The sequence below is a fragment of the Amia ocellicauda genome, chromosome 9, assembly GCF_036373705.1.
Source record: "Amia ocellicauda isolate fAmiCal2 chromosome 9, fAmiCal2.hap1, whole genome shotgun sequence".
NCBI lineage: Eukaryota > Metazoa > Chordata > Actinopteri > Amiiformes > Amiidae > Amia > Amia ocellicauda.
The window spans coordinates 7779365-7797777 of record NC_089858.1 but is presented as its reverse complement, the minus strand read 5'-3'; the positions used below and the strand labels follow the sequence as shown (position 1 = coordinate 7797777).

Genomic DNA, 18413 nt, shown 5'->3' with positions numbered 1-18413 from the left:
CAGACGTGCATGAGAACAATCATGTTATGGAGAGTGTGGTGTGGTTTTATGGAATAATCATCAACAAAAGATTTTGTCCGTCATTGCATTTCGTACTAATGGGAGATCTGGTGGTGTGTGAACTCACTTCTGACCGATGCAGGGACTCCACAGGAGAGCAAAGGGAGTATTGAGTGTGAAATAAATCCTCAGTTCACAGATTTCATGAGACAGAGAGGGAAAGAAACAGACGTGCGTCAGGGTCTGGCCAGTCACCGCACATGAACCCCTATCCCTGACAGACACCTGCAAAAATGAGTGAGCGCACTTCCTGGGGCTCCCAAAACAGAATCTGGGCCAGCAATGGACAACGATATCATTGCATTTCAACTTTTGTCTACTATAGAGAGGGATTTAAAATAGTATACTGTGTCAGTTAAAACAATTGGCTGCTTTACAGTTTCTCTGTAGGCGGAATCGGAGCTCAACAAACTCTGAAAATACAGGATGTATAAATAAGTAGACTTTAATTAACATTTCATTAAATTAATGACTGAATAACAGCTTTAAATGAAAGGTGTGGACAAGTTTGACAACAAATATGAGAGTGGTAACAACAGGGTCTCTCAGTATGTGTGACATTTGTAAAAACAAACTATAAAACTGGAAACAAAAGACAAACAAATTCTTATGCGACAGCCAATACATGTTTTAAAATGTTTTCAATTGCATTTGTGAACTATTGAGACTCCCTGTGAAAGTATGGTCCTTGCTCATTGCAGCTGGCGATTGAGAGAACAGCGTTTTTTAAATGTAAGCTTTAAAATGCTCTCCAACACTTAAATATTTACAATAAGCATTCTTATAAAATGAAGTTTGATTATATTTCTGCAATTCAAGATCTAGTTTTGCAACCTGCAAACTTGGCCATTATAAAGCAATAAATGGTTACAGTTAATGGCTTACAACTCATTATACATGTAAGGGATAAACATTGGGGTGGAGTGCACCTTACAGTAATACGATTGTTAGCAGTTATGGTCACATTTATGCTCCATGAAGCTTGTTTAATCAGTAGCCCACACAGAAAACCACGATATTCAATACTCTCGTTTACTATGTGGGGTATGATGGTTAAGATCCGTTTTAAATTAAAACCTACATTACAGTTAATAACTCTTCCACTTCACATCAGACCTGACATTTCACAGCATATGGTTTCAAATTTAATGTAATAACCATTTCCCAATGTTCAAGCCGAGAATTAGTTTGCTTTATGATAAAAAGACATACTGTACATGTCAAACACCTGAGAGGGTAGAGGACATAAATCCTCTCTTCTCAGTAAATATTCTATACTTCAAGTAAGAACCATAAGCCCTCTCCTTAAACAGCAAGGCAGGGGCAGGAAAGAAGTATACAGATGTAGATTTGCAACTAAACGAACTGACAAAACCCCTCCAAGTTGCACAGAGATATCCAGAGCACTTAGATGTGGTTTCCCAGCATGCAACTGGAGATGTTACCCAGTGGTTCTGCAGGTGTGAAAAGCTCTACCCTAACAGGGAGGGACAAACCCTGTACCTACTGGAGAGTAAACGTGCAGCTTTTAGATCCTTAGGAAGAGAACGAGGGGTCTATGTGTTTCAAAACTCCCCCCACCAGATGCAAACTTCCGGTTACGAGCACATGAATAGCCGTGGCCTCCCGCAGCTTCTCGGCCTTGGTCATGGCACCAGGCTGGACCGGGCTGGAGGCCAGTTTGTCAGTGCAGTCCAACACAGAGTCCCTGCTTTGGCAGATCCACCGAAGGGCACTAAGGATACAAGGGAACACCAGGGTGTCTGTCCGTCTCTGCCCTGCCACCAGGGGCAGCCCGCTGGGGATCCGCAGCTCCGCTCCCGAACAGCTGCCTTGCTCACTTAACTGACGCCAGCTCTTCTGGTTGTCCAGGCAGCGCGTCAGCATGTTCTCCACAGTGACATTGAAGTTCTCCTGGTCTGCTGAGGAGACAAAGATACATTAGAAAAAAGCATTGCCCTCAAACCCAGTTACTCAATCGCTGATTTCTATGAATCTGTAGGGCGGGTCAACACTGACTGAGGGGTAAGTTGCTGCACAATATTGTTCACTCATTAACAGAATGAGATCTTCCCATCGCAGTGCCACACAAAAGGTTACGCGACATGGAAACCCGACAGCTTTATTTGCTGCAAACGCACAGCTGTGCCTGACCGGGTTCGATTACATTCCTTACTTACAGCACTGCTGCGGAAGAGTCTTCACTCGATACACACGATGCATGAGGAACCCCAGTCCTGTCGTCTCCAGCAAGATCTCTCTTCTATTCTTTATGGCCAAATCTTAAACGCTTACTTTACATTTATTGTACTTAATTGATGGTGTTAAACCCTTGCTCTCACCCCCTAATTTCAAATATTAAACCCACAGAACCGTGACACTGTAGCTGATCATTTGGACTACAATGAATGTGTAATGAGTTTTTTCTTTTTTTATTCCTTTCTTTGCTCTCTAACAGGCTAAAACCTATTTAACTAACGCATGGCTACATTCTCTCTGACACTAAAGTATTAGAACAGGTGAAGATCTAGTTAAATGAGGCATTACCTTGCCATAGGAAGAATAAAGTTGTGAAGAGGACATACCAGCATTATTCGATGGCACAGCTTCAGTGATATTGGGGCAAAAGACCGCAAAGTCAAACTGGCAAGGCTTAGGGAAGAGAAAACAGACGGTTGAGCGATCACTGACTGCAGACCCAGCTTTGGCATAACTGAACTAAATCTCAATGAAATACAATTTCTAAAAGCTAAATGAAATCAAGAATCTCACATGAAAGAAACTGACAATGAAATATTACTAATACAAGTCTATCTGGAGGATCAACAGGATTACATTTTTTTATTTTTTTTTTAAGGTTGTCGTCGGGGGGGGGGGGGGGTGTAGGATTCAATGTTCAATGTACACAATGAAAAAATCCTAATATGCTTATTTTGTCAAATACAAGAAATGACAAATGTCTGCCTGTTCTGGACCGAAGGGGCTGCGTTTTCCTACTCACCACTAGCAGCTTCAGCAGCGCGGCCGAGTCGCGCTCCCCCGTGGCGTTGAACAGCAGCACACGAACCACAGGCCCACTGTGACACAGCAGACGCCAACAATGAACATCGCAGCTGCTATCTCCTTTTATAGGGGCTTTACATTTCATGATATGCTATAATTAAACTATCCCATGGCAGTTATCACAGACGTGCGTCAGTCAGAGTACGACTGTTGGCTGATGTGTGATAAAAACATAATCACTAACTAAATCCTAGGATATCTGATGTGTTGAGCCCAGAAACTGCTGGGCTGATGTTGGCAGTGATCGCCTTTGGTTTGGTTTCAGACTTTCACCCCGTCTGCAACATGACAACACTGCAAGGTGCAGCACTTTGTGAACATGGTTTAAATATTCATGGACCACATGTTATACTGTAAACGTTTTCAAAACTACCCCTTTCTAGGTAAAATAAATACACAAAATACACAGATGGAGGAATTTGAACAATATAAAATCGAGCAGAATTGAAATGTGCCAAGGCCAGGATTACTTTAAAAGCACCAAACCACCCACCCACCCATTCCCAAATTATAAACCATGGACCTGATTCAAGGTTTTCCATCACCTATCAGGTTAATAATTTGCACTTAGCAGCTCCAAGTACATTTAGGTTGTAAGTGAGGAGCATTAGGGAAGATCCCACCCCTGAGATGGTCTTACCCTGCAGTCTTTTCATCCCGGGCAGCGGTCTCTCTGAACCAGTGCACGCAGGCCAGCATGCTCCGGGTGGTGTGGGCGCCATCGAGATAGTAAGTAACATGGCCGCGTCTCAGGGTCTGCGTGCGTCCGGCCCACTCAGCGTTCTGCAGCCCTGGGAGACGAGTGAGGAGAGAGGATGACACAGTCCTCTAAATATAGGTGTACATTAAGCTACAACTGGAACTGTAAGGGCTATGAACGAAACCAGCATCAATGCGAGTGATATGGACACAAAGACGTTTGCAGTTCCAAGGAAACTATGCGAGACGAGAACCAGGCCACAGGCTACGGAAATGTGGTTTAAAGCCTGTAAAACACAAAATTGGTACAGGGAATGTTTGGGGTTAATTTGCTAAAGCTCATGTAAGATTTCTCTAAATAATAATCGTTATAAAATCAAAAAGCACAAAACTATTCTAGAAGGCACTCAGGAAAGTGTTCAACTGCTCATTACCTGTAAGCCAAGATAAATAATAAACAAAATGGCTTGAGAGCAAAGGACGTTTGGAACAGAGCTTTGGAGGTTCTGGAATGATCTGCTGGCAGTTTGTTAGGATACAGATTCAGGGAAGGCTTCACTTTTTCATATGCAGAGTGAAAACTGCTGGTCTGATCAATGAGCCTCGCCCTAGTATTACAGTATTGTTTATATCTAGATTCAAATCAGAGTTCATGTATAAACACAACTTGAACTTGTTAGCACATTCTCTCACTGCTGAAATGAATACTTTTGTTAAAAACTTAAAATTTGATCAAAGTATCAGGCCCATAAACACTGTAAATGTGAGCCAATGAAACACTTTTTACAGATGAACTGGGGATTAGCAGTGCTAGAGTGGACGGTTACCTTCCAGCATGGCTGAACTGGGCTGGAACGCAGAGGCTTGAGGTAAGCGGTTATTCAGCAGCATGTGGGGAGCGACGTCTTTCTCCGGAAGAGAGATGAAGTCTACAGTTTGGAAATAGGGAAACAAAACAAGAAATATGTATATGCATACTTCTTGAATTAAAAGAATCTTCAAAAGATAAACGGGGAAACAATCTGAGCACTCAGAGCTGCAGAGGAAGGCCTTGGTTTGAACGTAACCTCTATTTATTCCAAACAACCGGAGAGCAAGAGCGTACCGTAAAAGCCCCGGCGCTGAAGCCAGCTCCTGCATAACTGGAGCGCCAGGGTGGCGTTGGACCTCTGGTGCTCCCCGGCCAGGCCCAGCTTGAGCCGTTCGCCCTTGAACTCGTACTCCTCCAGCTCTGGGCACACGTGGAGCTCACACTGTCGAAATCATTGCACGTCATTATAAATCTGGGTTTCAACCAAGCTGTTAGCATTGTGGGAGGCAATGTACAGAACAGGGCTGCCCTGGTGTTAGAGAGCCATGGGTTTTTCTGGCTGTTGTTTCCATTGAATTCAGAATTAAATTCGGGTACTTGGCTTAGTCAGTGACCACGCATTCAAGGTGTATAGAGGCCTATAAAGCCTACAAGACTGTGGCACTCCAGGAACAGTGCTGGCCATGACTGAAATCAAGACTTGACATTGACTTGACAATTAAAGAGATAACCATGTGCGGTAAAATAGGCAGGTTTAATCTCTTCGACTGTGTGGAGATTTGTGATGTTTAATATTTTGTTGATCTAGAAATGCTGATACTTACAGGGTTTTTGTCAGATTCTTTCTTAGAACTGAGAAATTTTGCATAGGTATCCGATTACATTTTGGCACTTAATTACAGAACAGTTATATAGATTGAAAAGGTAACTCACCCCTATCTCCTTGGCTCTCTCCATTAGCACAGTCATGGGGCTCTCTGGTTGTTTCACGGTGAAGGCTGGGACTCCAGGCTGGAGAGAGATAACTCTTAATTCACACAATGTCACCAGTGTAAAATCACTGAAATAATGCAGTTTTGGTAAAAACACATTTACCTTAGATGTCTTATACACCTGCCGTATTTACCAACAGTAAGCAATATAGTGAATAGTAAACGTGTGTAAATTAGTACAAAGTATTTACAATGTCCCTGCTTGCCTTATGAAAGTCAGTGGTTGTCTTCAATATCCCAGTGGGCACTATGCATCACATACACACTCAGACAGCACTGAAGGGGTTAACCTCTCAAATAACTGATAACAGAGTTCAATTCAAATGGTCTTTGGCTGCCTCACTACTGAGAAGACAACAGGCTTAGGTGCGATCTATTCTATTATTAATATCTTCACAACTCATAACTGCAAAACTCGCCTTTCTGACTCACCTTAAATATGCCACCCTTCTGCCAGGCTATCTTCTCAATTGTGTCTCCCAGGATACTGGTGTGATCGATCCCCAGGGAGGAGACTCCACACACCCAAGGACTCCTGAGAAGGAGAAAATCTATTTGGTTTGGATTAAATTATATCGGTACACCTGATAGGATTCTTTGGTTAGTAGAAGAATTAAAACCTTTCTTCCAGTTCCTGTCATTATCCTTTTCCTTTGTTTATTTCTAACAGAACAAAGTATTTAAGTATGCACTTTTGCAAGAGGAGTACCAGCATTTTCATTAGTGGAGCTCTACGTAGCAATCATATGCACTATCTATGGTCATCGGCATCTGCAATGCGACAATGTGAAATAATTACTAATAAATACAGTGGCCCAGTTTAAACCTTATATTGCATTTCCATTTGATTTGACTTTCACTAGAATTTTTCTAGATGAATACAGGTCAAAAATTATACACAATACAAATATTGCTATGAGTATTCAGATACTTGTGCCAGCACTATAAAACAAATACCATATAGATAAAGTTAATGTTATAAAGAGACCCATAGCCCTGTAGGGTTTCTTGTTCTCAGACACAGCAGTTGTAAATTACAGGGGGGGGGGGGCAGCAAATAAGAAACTAATGAAGTAGAATGTTAGCAATGGAAATTTCTCCTTACCGGATGATGTTTGTACAGTCATAAGCGCCACCAATCCCAACTTCAATCACAGCTAAATCCACCTGCATTAAAGAGTCAGCATGACAGCATGAGTTAGAAATGCCAATGGCTGTTCAACATGGGCGATTCTGACCTTTGACATTACTCTGAGGGATAAATGTTTTTCAGTTACTTGAAAAACTGCAAGAGATTAATTGACCCATAACAGGCAGAGAGCCAAGGTGGAGATTATTCATATTAAAATACTGCCATATCCCTAGTTCACTAAGCATATTGATAATGAACAGGAAACATGAATTATATTCCTAAAACACTGCTTGTTATTGTAATCAGCCATTTATATATTTTCTGTTTGCACTTCAGATATTGGATTGCACCTAAGAATAAGGTCTGAAGACTTTGGACCCTTAATATAAGTTTATTATGCAGTATTCTTTTGTACAAAGGTTAGTGCGAGTTGTCTACAGTCCCCCCGAGAAACAGTAATTTATTTGTATGCCACTTATCTTCTAAAACGGGAATATTTTCTTATTCCAATTTTACTATAACAAAATTATAGAATGGTATACTTCATTACCTAAGATGTAGATTGTAAATTCCATGTAATAATATAGGTCATTAGACTTATTGATGTTGGACACAAATCAATAGTCAAGAGGTTTTATTTTTATTCTTTTACCTATAACACTTACCTTCTCCTGTAAAAACACATGAAATGCCAGGATGGTGAGGAAGCGGAAGTAGGCTGGCATGGTGCCATAATGGGACTCCTGAGAAGTCAAGAACAATCACAAAATCTTAATTCAGGGGAACTTTCTACAGATGTGTGTGGTTCCCATATTCCCCCAGATCCCAAAAATGTCTCAACAACAACAATTTAAGTTACTAGCCTTACATTCTCCCATGGATTCAAAGTCAGCACTACAACTGCACCATGGGATCTTCGTTAAGTAACCTTTACAGTTACATGAAAGGGTTTCTTAAATAAAACCCAGACATTCAAACAGCCATTTAAAAGGTTTGAGTGTATTTATAAGATCTGTCCAAATGCAACATCAACCACACCTAATGTTCAAGAAATATACATACCTATGCTGTACTTAGATTTAGATTCACTTTTAAACTTCTATAATTAGCTTCAGAAAATGGGGATCGAATTTCCCCGGGAGCAAGGCGGTTTGAATATCACCCTGTCAATGCTTTACATTCAACAGAATGACTTGGCAATTCATCCTAAGTATTAAAGGGACATGACATACTTGCTTGTTTCGGTTCTAAATCTTTCATTTTTTGTCCTTTCTGTTCTGACACAGGAGCTACTTTTTCAGGAGACATTACATCACAAAATAGTTATTAACACTAACACACAAAATTAAAGAGTTCACACACTATAGCCCTGGTCTTCAGTAGTTCATTTCATTTAGACTAATTGGTAATTCGTGCTGTCACATGATACCATCTTAAATCATTTACAGTATAAGCAAGAGCTGTCCCACTTTCCTATAACCGATTTATCCATGTCAAGGAGAGTGCTATATCAAAGGCTCTTGTGTGGAAGATTAAGGACCCAGAGTAGTGGCATGACTTTTAGTTGAGTCCTTCATGCGAAGAGGCAGGTTGTATTAAGCGATTCAATAAAATGGGCAAAATGACAGTGGGTGCTATTTTCCATATATCTCCATTTCAAGTCAGAACTAATTGTAAGAAAAAAGTTAGTGCTTGTGTTTCAGCACAACAATGATCGGATCCACCAAGCGAGCGCCTGTTGTGAATTCAGGAGAATTCAAATTGGAGGATCGGGAGGAAGCGATGGCTGCTGTATTTGCCTTTGAATTCAATATAAGGACGCGAATGTAACCTTCATTTCACTCTGTAAGGGTGAATACTTGTGTGCACCCTAGACTGAGTCTCAGCATTTGGTTCGATTTAGTGACTGCTGCAAGAAATCTAAATGATATAATGATCCAAAAGCATGGAGATGGAAGTGCCATGAAGATAATCAGTTCAGAATGCCTCCTCAGTTCATTTGCATTCCTACTCTTAGTATCAGGTACAATTAGAGATTTAATTGTAATCACTGGGACATCAGCAACAAGGCAATGCAAAATTAGTGAATGATTACAATCTTTTATAATTACGAATATTAGTTGTTGTAATATTCTGGTTTAAAATAAAACTAATTTCCAATGCAAATTTCACAAATATTGGATTAAACCGATGGGATTATGGAACAATAAATGATTAAATACAGGACCCAAAGTGTAGTGTTCATGGGTATATATTTAAAGATGATGAAAATAATAACAATGTTCTGGACTTCTGATCTGATGTGCCAAAATGCAATATGGACAACAGGATTTGTGGGTAAACTTACCTTGGTTTCATCCAATCTGCCGTACACCTGCCAGAAGTATTTTGTGAAGAGTTCTTTGCTGATTGGCTTCCCATTAATTCGGATTCTTTCTCTCACTTGCACCAAATGTGGAGAGCTGGGGATAAAAATCACATTAGGGTATTAATGACAAAATTCACATTCCAATGATGGCTAGTAGTCCAATATCCACACAATGCTGGTGCTCAGCTAGTTGCACTCATATGGGGATGCCAACAACAAAGAAGTAAATACAGTTTCATCTACTAAAACGTGGTAATTTATGGATCACTTTGAACACTTTTTCAGGTGTAGTATTCAACAGAATTCACATTGCTGTATCCTTTGGGAATCCACCGCTCGTGGTCTTATTAATATTCTAAAACAAATGCCTTGATTGTTGTCTTGACCTGGTGCTTTGTAGCTCACCTGTAAAAGCCTGTGCGAAGGCCAGAATTCCTTAAAATGCGTTCAGTGAAAGCACACGTTGATCCCTTATGAGAAATTAATGCAAAAGACAGTATTAAGGTCTTTCCTTACATTACACTTAGTAAAAACAATCACACATGCATTTTTATCATAAATACTGTATAATGTATACCAGTTCAAACAGGGCAGCTGGGTGGAATATTGTAATGGATCTGCTTTAAACAGTAGTCACTGTCAGGACTAGATTTAATTAGACACTGCAAGCATGTTTGTAAATCTAATTAACTAATGATGCCTTAATGGGCTTCACCTGAATAGAGCACAGAGTTTTTCTAATCAATGTCATATGGGACATGAGTTTCCGGCTGAACAAGCCATACTGACTGATGACCGTTTTTCTGCTGGGCCTCAACCTTCTAATGCTATTCTGGTTGCAACGGCAGTTCTGGCTCCTTTGTCAGTTAATCATGTCATTTTATAAACTACCACCAGCTTCAAATGACTGGAGCTTGTACAGTCAGACCCCCACTTGAATTTGATTGGCCCTGTCAGACACCTCTGAGCCCCCCCTCCATTAAACCAAGTTCATCTCCAGCTCCTACACTCGGTGCAGTATGGTGCCCAGTGTGTATAAAGGATGGTTATCAACTTTTACCTTCCCCTTTGTCCCAGTCACGTGGATGATATTGAGCTGGTCCAGATCCTCCACCTTCAAGACAACATATCATCATTGAACAAAAGTTGAAAATACCTTCTAGAATTTGCTCAGGGAACAAACAAAATGCCAGAATCTCCTCTCCTCTCCTCCCAGAGGGCCTTACCATCAGGCCTGTGCGCTGGAGAAAGGACCTCATGGCCTGCAGCTGCATCTGGGGCTGCCCGCGCTCGCGCTTCACCTGATCGAGGAGGCTGGCGTTGGTCTGGAGGGTGTTGAGAGTGCACACTGCATCCTGCGACGAAGACAAGCGAGAGGAGATCAGGAAACGCAATTTTATAGAAGCATCATACACAATTGTGAAACTATTCATGGCCAGGGCTCTGCATTTCCCATGACTGAAATACGGTTTAAACAACAATCATGCCCTAAACATGACGTAAACAAATAACAGGAAAAACAACTTGCCTGGTCATTAAAAAATTGCTAAATTGTATAGTACTCATCTGTGCCTTGTATGATATTTGATCACATGCATATACCAGGATCAACTTAAATCATTAAATTGTCATTTCACAATAAATGCTAGCCAACATTGACCTGGCACACATACGGCATGTCTTTTTTTGTGAATAGTAGCCAATTTCCATATACCCATGCATTTTTAAGTTCTTGGAATGAATGACATCTAAACAATATTTTGAAAATGTTGCTCTATTTTCCCATCCAAAGTGATGGACACTGGCGACTTCAAACTCAACTTCTAAACTAGTAACAGTTAATAGTTTAGATAGATAGTCATGTAATGCATCATCCCCTTAATTGCATATTTAACAAGTGGCATTGGTGGTGTTCAATCATGCACCTGTCATTGAGGCATCATTTGCTTTGGAAATTATTTTAAAAATAACTACTATAGCTCATAATGATTAAAACAAATAATGCCCAAGACCGATGCTTTGTGAACATACTCACAAAAGTTTTAAACTTTATGTATATTTAAAACACACATGGAATTTAATATTTTGAGATGGTGTTGGTATGTGTGGGTCTTAATCCTGTGCCATGCGATGATGGAAACTATTTTTACGTCACTAAAAGTGCACCTTTTATTAATGGAGCTGCTTATTTCTAGCGGTTTTCAAATCCTTAACAAAAAAAAAAAAAACAACTAATGTCATCATCCGACTTTAAGTAGCTGCTCTTTGAGCCTGTACTCTTGTTGTACGTCAAGCCGATGCAGACTGAGTTTTGACTTCGGGTTACATTAGATAAAAAGTATACCTTTGCCACATTTCCATTATGGCTGCATCGTTTCCATAATTAACTGGTAAACTACGATAAAAGAAACGTCATGGATGTAGAGAGGCGCCTGCACACCAAACTGCAATCCTGGAGAACATGTGCGCATAGCATGTCAATACTACAGGTGTGGACAGACCAGTTCATTCAGGTTACTTCTGGCTGAACAATCATTCCCAAATCAGCAAATATGTGCCGATCACACAGAATAACAATGCTAGCAGTAGGTTTAGCATTATGGTAAATCAATGCAAGACAATAACACACATATACACATCATTCGCAGTGCAAGCGTCCTTTCTGTTCCATATGTTAAATCTAATTGAATTGTATACCTTCAATGGGTGGCACAGTTGCAAAAGCTATAAGAATGGCACTGTAGTTTGAATTTAGCACAGTTAAATGTACTTCCTGCAAGAATTAACAGGAAAGAGAAATACATGTTGCGGCATCCAGAAGTAAGCAGCAGTGCAACTGTAACAACAAGGCGGAACAACTTTCCCACCACGCAGCGCCCGTCCAACTCAAATACAGAACAAGGATCAAACTTTGAAAAGAGCAGGTCAAAGTGCCCAACTTTCACTTAGATGTATAAAAAGTATTAGTGTCCTCGATCATGCGCTCATATTTAACCAAGCGACTCATTAAACGATTTGTGAATGCAAAATTAATGCAATAACGCATTCAACACAAGTATATACAAACATAACCCAAAACTAAACGAACGTCTGGGAGAGGTGACGTAAAGCAGTGTCATAATAGAGCATCTCTGGCGCTCCTGTGCGCGATACGTTACAAAATAACAACTTTAAACGTCTGAAGGCGCTTTTCCCGGCGCTGCACTGACGTCTGTCTATGGCGGATCGGCGCACATGGTGCCGGCGGCGGCTCCGCACGACTCCAGCGCGGCAGCTGATGTAACACCGAGCCTGATTGCAGGTCTCTGCGGCAGGACCGCGGGGTGTCTCTCCCGGCAGCTCCCGGCGCCGTACCTGATACTCCATCCTGGGCCGCCGCGCTGGCTTGGTGCTGAAGCTCCTGCCGGCGTTAGACGAGCTTCTCAGGCGGGCTGCGCCTCGGTGCTGCCGGGGGAGGAAGGCGGTGAGCAGGCAGCGCTCCCAAACACGGAGCGGGCGCGCCATCATTGGGCTGCCGGGCAGGAGCTGCACTGCGGCCGCCGTGACAGGGCGAGCGAGCCCCACCTCCACAGCGCCTTATTTGTTCTGCAGGATATGACGACGACACCGTGAAGCGCCATCTTTGTGAGGGGCAGCTTCTTAAAACTGTGCGCCTCATTTGGTTTTGGAATTAATGCCTTATTTAGAACTACTTATTATGGCTTTAATTTGGATTTTATTGAGAGTTTCGAAACACACGGTGTATTTTAAGGACATATCCCGAAAGTACTTTCAGTTTTACTACCGTATGCATAAATGTAGTGTTTAATACATTGGAGGTAATGTATACGGACCCAGTTCACACATAGTTGAAACAATTATTATTAACACTAATCGAAATAAAAAGACCCATAAACTCCTGACATGAATTGTGTATACAGTCACAGTCGTATTATGCACTACAGTGAAGTATTCCCATTTGATAAAGCAAACAAACATGGCAATGAATGCACTTTGATTTCGTTTATCTGAAACGAAAATACGATTATATGACACAAACACAATTAAAACAGTTTTCAAAGAACTGCATGCATTTGGATTTTGTTTTATACCAAAAACAATCTTTTTAGAAAACTGTATTTTACTTTTAAGTTACTTTGTGTCGGATTGTCATCGATTTCAGATTCTCATCAAAATACAACTCACAGCACCTGAAAACTCTTCCTTTGCATCATGTTTGAAACTCCACGCTCCCCGACAGCCAGTTCGTCTGCATTCAAAAAACTGCAATAGTTATACAGACTTATGATTGGTAGAAATCCTGTGTGCTCAGGATCCTCCTTTTTCTGTTTTTTAAAATGAAACCTTTCCTTTGACATGACAGCATGACGTCCTAATCTACAGGGAAAAACTTTGGGACTGAAAGACGGTTTCCAAATTGCTATTGTCAAACATTAACTAGATAGGAGGCGAGAGAGCAAACACGTCCTCGGATCAAAACAAGCACTTGGAAAATAACTTGTAATTGGCAAAAGCTTCAAATACTTTACATGATTGGCTGTTTCATACATACAAAAAGTTGAGGCTGCAGTTAATTACTATGAGCAGGTGTGCACTGGCATGTCTTGGCCCTATTATTTAGTATTGCATAATTATACCCATGTCTTGCTCAGGTTGTCAGTGGCAAGTTCAGCTGATGTTCAAGGGAAGAATGACAAACAGTGGAATTTCATAGACAGGTTTAATAGTGTCATATTTACATAGCATGGTATACAGGCAAACACCAAACTGTCTTTTTTTCTTCCATGATTTTTTTTCTGTGTGGGAAATGTCAGGTTTTGTTTTTCATTAGTGATTCCACCCCCCCTCCCCTATCCAGTCCCAGGCTACAATATCACTTGTAACAATGATCCAATCGTATTTCCAGATCGTACCAAGTTATAAAGAGGGGCATGGTTTCTTATACATACTTACATGCCTTCTCGGTGCATGAATTCTTAAATACTGGGTCAATAAATACACTGCCAAGGTGCAATGCTTTTGCGCTGTTGATTGCAGATGGCTCCTTTCCTTCCCCGTGGTCTGGAATACGAGTCTCTCCTTTTCATGAGTGTTTAATGTTTCCTTCATGGTCCCTGATAAAACGCACCAAACCTGAGCTCAGTCTGTTCCTCTCAGATCTTTTTCACAACTTTAAGACATTTAAAGTGTGAGGCTTGAGCTGAACCTTAATTAAAAATACAATCACAGAACTCGAGGTTTAAAAAACAAAAACAAAAAAAACTTATGATTTTTTGATAGGGGGTATGTTCTTGTCAATGTCTCAACAGGGCCCCTACCAACACCCAGAATCGCTCAGTCAGTCCATCTGGTCCTCTAGGACTTGTCAGTCTCTGCCCAATCAGAACACCCGGTCAAACTCTGTCTGGCTGGTGGTGGCAGGATTGCGGTTCTGATTGGCCGGCTGCTGGGGCATGTGTCCCCTTCGCCTGGGGGGAGCGAGATATTCGAACATCGACTGGTTGTGAGTGGAGAGCATGTTTTTGAGGTCCGAGGGCATGGGGTCCGACCAGAAGAAATCATGGTTGAGCGCGTCGTCGCTGTCAATGCGCTGGGCTGGGTCCAGCACCAAGAGCTTGTCGATGAGGTCCAGAGCGTAGGGGTCCTTCACGTACGCTTTGAGCCTGTCCTTCACTTTGCGCTTCTGGCCTTTCGGGAGCTCCAGTTTCTGGTACAGCTCATACTTCTTATCGACGCCCGGCCACACCTGAAAGAAGGAGATTGAAGTCATTTAACAGCTTTAAAATGAAAACACCTCACTCAATGTGCAGATTGGAAACGAAGGCATACTCCTTGTGCACCAATAATAATAATAATAATAACAACTTGTATTGGTAGGTTTGTGTGCTTTTGCCATTTACTCCTTTGGGGGATGGACTGGAAGGAAAAAAATAAGCATGTACTTTTATGGAATGGAATGGACAGACAAAGGTTTGTGGGTAAAACTCAATATCAGGTTTTATTCTGATTCACCCTTTTGCATCTACTGTGTCACCATCTTTTTTTGACTGATATAGTAATTACAGCAGTCGTTCTGACGCTCTTACCTCAGCTGTGATGGAGCCGCACAACTGGCTTATGAGGGTGAGCTGGTGCTGCTCAGTGTTGCCCTGCATGATGGGGCTGCGGGTCCACATCTCTGCCATGATACAGCCGCCCCCCCACAGATCAATAGGAGGGCCATAATCTCTTTCTCCTAAGAAGAGACAAAACACAGAACAATTAGTTGTGCTTCATTGAACAAAAGAACATTAAAAGAGCCACTATTTATTAGCAGACACCCTTCCCCTGAGTGACTTCCAGTTGTCACAAGAAAACATTAATTTCGTCACATTTAATAAAAAGATGCAATTCTCAGGTTTCAAAAGGCTGATCGCCAATAACACACTCAATTACATATGAGCTCTAATTAGCTTACCCAACAGTAGCTCCGGGGGTCGATACCATAGCGTGACGACGCGATTGGTGTAGCGGTTCCCCTGACTATTCTTAGCGAGGCTGAAGGCGCGTGCCAAGCCGAAATCGGCCAGCTTCAGCACCCCGTCTCGGGTGATGAGCACGTTGGCAGCTTTCATGTCCCGATGCAGAATCTGAAAGGGAATGAGACACGCAGGTTGGGTATAAGAATGTAAAACACAGGACCCATGCAAGTGGGAGGAGCTCAGAGCTGTGTAATCCAAGGTGTTTATTTTTGTTTTAACTGAACTCAGGTTTGGGTTCTCTTGTGCCCCTTTTCCACTGGTAAAATGTAGCATTTCCACAGTAGGATATGGCCCAGTGTCTCGTATACACTGTAGACCCTTACAAAGCAATACCACTAGGTGGAGACAAACAGCTGACTACACAGAAAATCATAAAGATGCATTGCCTAATGTTTCTGTCAAACAATTGGCGATATATTTATTCATATTAGGTATTAAACAAAACTGTAAAAGCCTGATGAGTCATACAGTTAAAGGCTATTTTATCAATAGAAAATCATGCAGTTATCTTACCTTGTTCCTGTGAATATAATAGAGCCCATTCAGCAACATTTGCATGACCTTTTTGATTTCCGCCAAAGTGAACTTCACATTTGCATTGCTCAATAACCCAGCCAGGTCATGTTCACAGAAGTCAAACACCAAGTAGATACTGCCCTTGTAACGGTTGTACTGGGTGGCTGTGCATTCAGAGAGAGAGTATTTCAGAAAAAGCTACCATCAAGATTGTACCCAACTCCCCCATGCATTCTCTCTCATTACTGATCCCAGGACCTCTACCAGCAGGACAGACCAGATGCTTACCTTTTGTTCTGCAGATCTCAATCAAGTTAACCACATTCTCGTGCTTTAAAAGCTGCAGGATCTTTATTTCTCGCAGGGCAGTAATGGGAAACTGAAACGAATAGCAAGACAAAGACATTTACTTTACATTTCCAAAGGATTGGCATAAGCACCGAATAATGCATTTTAGCCTGAACATCTATATTGATGACCGTCATCCAATTGTCTGGCAGATGAGGCTGTTTCCAGATATCTTTATTAAATAATCAGGTTTATGGGGCAAATAGGTTTGAATTAATATTAGATGCTTTCAGGTAAAATATTACTTACCCCTTCTTTCTCATTTTCCATCAGCACTTTCTTCAAAGCTACCTTTTTCCCGGTCTGTCTGTGCTTGGCTTTAAACACTTCACTGTAGAGAGATGGAGGCAATAATTAAACAAATGAAGAATAACGATTTCTATAAATCAAATTGTTCTCCAAAGGGTTTATTTTTGAAACACTCTAGTATCTACTAATCATTTAAATGATGAATAACACACTTGATGTTTTCTTTTTGAATCAGCGAGAAAGTGCAGGGATTTCTAAAATATGTGATGTGATTAAGAAACAGTTGCCACTAAGAATGAATTTTTACTGCAATCAAAGAAGTATAAATAACAATAAGGACCTGGCAGTGATAAGCACTCATTGAGGATTCATGAATGAAAGGAAAATAATTTTGCATATCAAATAATCACTCCACCCTCATTCCACTGGTGAGAGTTCATTTACATTCAAGTTTCATTTCCCCAGGCATTTATACACTGCAGGACCGTATTGCCTTCATAACACAATATTGTAAAAGTTTCTGTCTATTCTTCGACATTAAGACCAGCTACAGTGTCCTACCAATGCATAAAGTCACCACTGTAAAATGACTATTGCAAAAGTGATTTACGCCAACAGAGGGAGCTCAGATCTGCTTTAAATGTCCTGAACATTTCCACTCAATCTTAAAGACAAGTCTGACCCCCCCCTTACGTTTGTGTGCAACTACTTTAATATTAAATGTGTATAATTGTATCATACTACGTTCCCATCAGTATCTTTGGCTCTGGGTTGTTCTACATGGCAAATAAACGAACATAAGTCACACAACTCAAGACATATTCAAGTCCCCGTCTCCCTTTGTTGATGTGCATTTGGTGGGTTCAGCCTAAGCCACGGCTCGCCAGTAAATCGCCCAAATACATTGTAAATAAGGATTTTAGACACTCATATTGAACACTTACCCAAATGTCCCCTGTCCGATCTTCGCCAGCTTCTCATACTTGGAAAACTCGTCACAGAAAGGGAACTCGACCCCATCGTAGTACTTGGACATAATCGCGGCCTCCCGGTCGGGCCTGGATGAAGACAAGGGACAGACTGTAACACAGCGGCCGGCGCCCTCTGCCAGGCAGGCACACGTCTCTTTGTTTTTCTCGCGTGTAGTTACCTATTCGCGATGCCATGTTATCGTGAAATTATTCACCAAAAAGACATTAAAACATGAAAATAATGGAAATATTCTTACTTTTCAGCCCCACCGGAGCTTCCGGTTCTCTCTCGCTGCATGTCGGAAGTCGTGCTGTCGTTTCCGGGCAGCGCTGCTCTCTGGGAGTTGTAGTTCGGACGCTCTTCCGGCAGCTTTCTCAAACACTGCACAGTTGTTTGTATGCAGACTGTTTCTTCAGGCGGTGAGAGTGCCGTGGCGGTCCGGCGTTGGTCTTAGACACCAGCCTTCATTCACCCCACTGCTACTGGATATCTCCAAACACCGGGGTGGTAAAGAGTGTGAATGGTCTTGTGAATATGATACCGCCCCCAAGAGGCGTGCTACGTGCACAGCAGCACGGGATTAAAGATCAAAAAGCATGTTTTACTGAGTTATCTATCTATCTGTCTATTTATTTGCACCATATATATATATATAATATCAATAATTATATCAATGAAAACA

At 41.5% G+C, this 18413-nt stretch overlaps 2 protein-coding genes across 5 annotated transcripts; both read right to left on the bottom strand.

The window, feature by feature from the left end:
• Window positions 1–489: 489 nt before the first annotated feature.
• On the bottom strand, window positions 490–13612 carry fpgs (folylpolyglutamate synthase). 4 transcript variants are annotated; one of them, XM_066712926.1, is made up of 15 exons: window positions 13316–13612; window positions 10352–10480; window positions 10186–10239; window positions 9531–9595; window positions 9105–9219; window positions 7423–7500; window positions 6731–6792; window positions 6058–6160; window positions 5567–5644; window positions 4928–5075; window positions 4650–4751; window positions 3764–3914; window positions 3062–3137; window positions 2646–2712; window positions 490–1982 (listed from the first exon to the last, which is right to left on the bottom strand). In XM_066712926.1, exons 1-15 carry the CDS (start codon window positions 13481–13483, stop codon window positions 1597–1599), a joined length of 1782 nt encoding a protein of 593 aa, XP_066569023.1. In that variant the 5' UTR covers window positions 13484–13612; the 3' UTR covers window positions 490–1596. The 4 variants fall into 4 exon arrangements, with proteins under 4 accessions (XP_066569023.1, XP_066569024.1, XP_066569025.1 ...); XM_066712927.1 differs by having other exon boundaries at window positions 490–1979; XM_066712928.1 differs by lacking the exon at window positions 13316–13612 and adding an exon at window positions 12480–12669.
• Window positions 13613–13826: 214 nt separating this feature from the next.
• cdk9 (cyclin-dependent kinase 9 (CDC2-related kinase)) lies at window positions 13827–18096 on the bottom strand. The gene is made up of 8 exons (XM_066712930.1): window positions 17988–18096; window positions 17704–17817; window positions 16760–16841; window positions 16451–16541; window positions 16160–16326; window positions 15583–15754; window positions 15212–15360; window positions 13827–14871 (listed from the first exon to the last, which is right to left on the bottom strand). The coding sequence occupies exons 1-8, from the start codon at window positions 18026–18028 to the stop codon at window positions 14506–14508; spliced, it is 1182 nt and encodes a 393-aa protein (XP_066569027.1). The 5' UTR covers window positions 18029–18096; the 3' UTR covers window positions 13827–14505.
• Window positions 18097–18413: the final 317 nt, after the last annotated feature.

What these genes read in the sequence shown, in the direction of transcription:
- fpgs (XM_066712926.1), bottom strand. Translation starts at nt 13,483, where the DNA reads ATGTCAAAGGAAAGGTTTCATTTTAAAAAACAGAAAAAGGAGGATCCT. An exon ending in GCAGATTGGATGAAACCAAG is followed by an intron (nt 7,501 to 9,104) that starts GTAAGTTTACCC and finishes TTGACTTCTCAG; the next exon opens with GAGTCCCATTATGGCACCAT. An exon ending in CGCTGCTGAAGCTGCTAGTG is followed by an intron (nt 2,713 to 3,061) that starts GTGAGTAGGAAA and finishes CTCTTCCCTAAG; the next exon opens with CCTTGCCAGTTTGACTTTGC.
- cdk9 (XM_066712930.1), bottom strand. Translation starts at nt 18,028, where the DNA reads ATGCAGCGAGAGAGAACCGGAAGCTCCGGTGGGGCTGAAAA. An exon ending in ATCGGACAGGGGACATTTGG is followed by an intron (nt 16,842 to 17,703) that starts GTAAGTGTTCAA and finishes ATCTCTCTACAG; the next exon opens with TGAAGTGTTTAAAGCCAAGC. An exon ending in ACCCCCGGAGCTACTGTTGG is followed by an intron (nt 15,361 to 15,582) that starts GTAAGCTAATTA and finishes GTCTCTTCTTAG; the next exon opens with GAGAAAGAGATTATGGCCCT.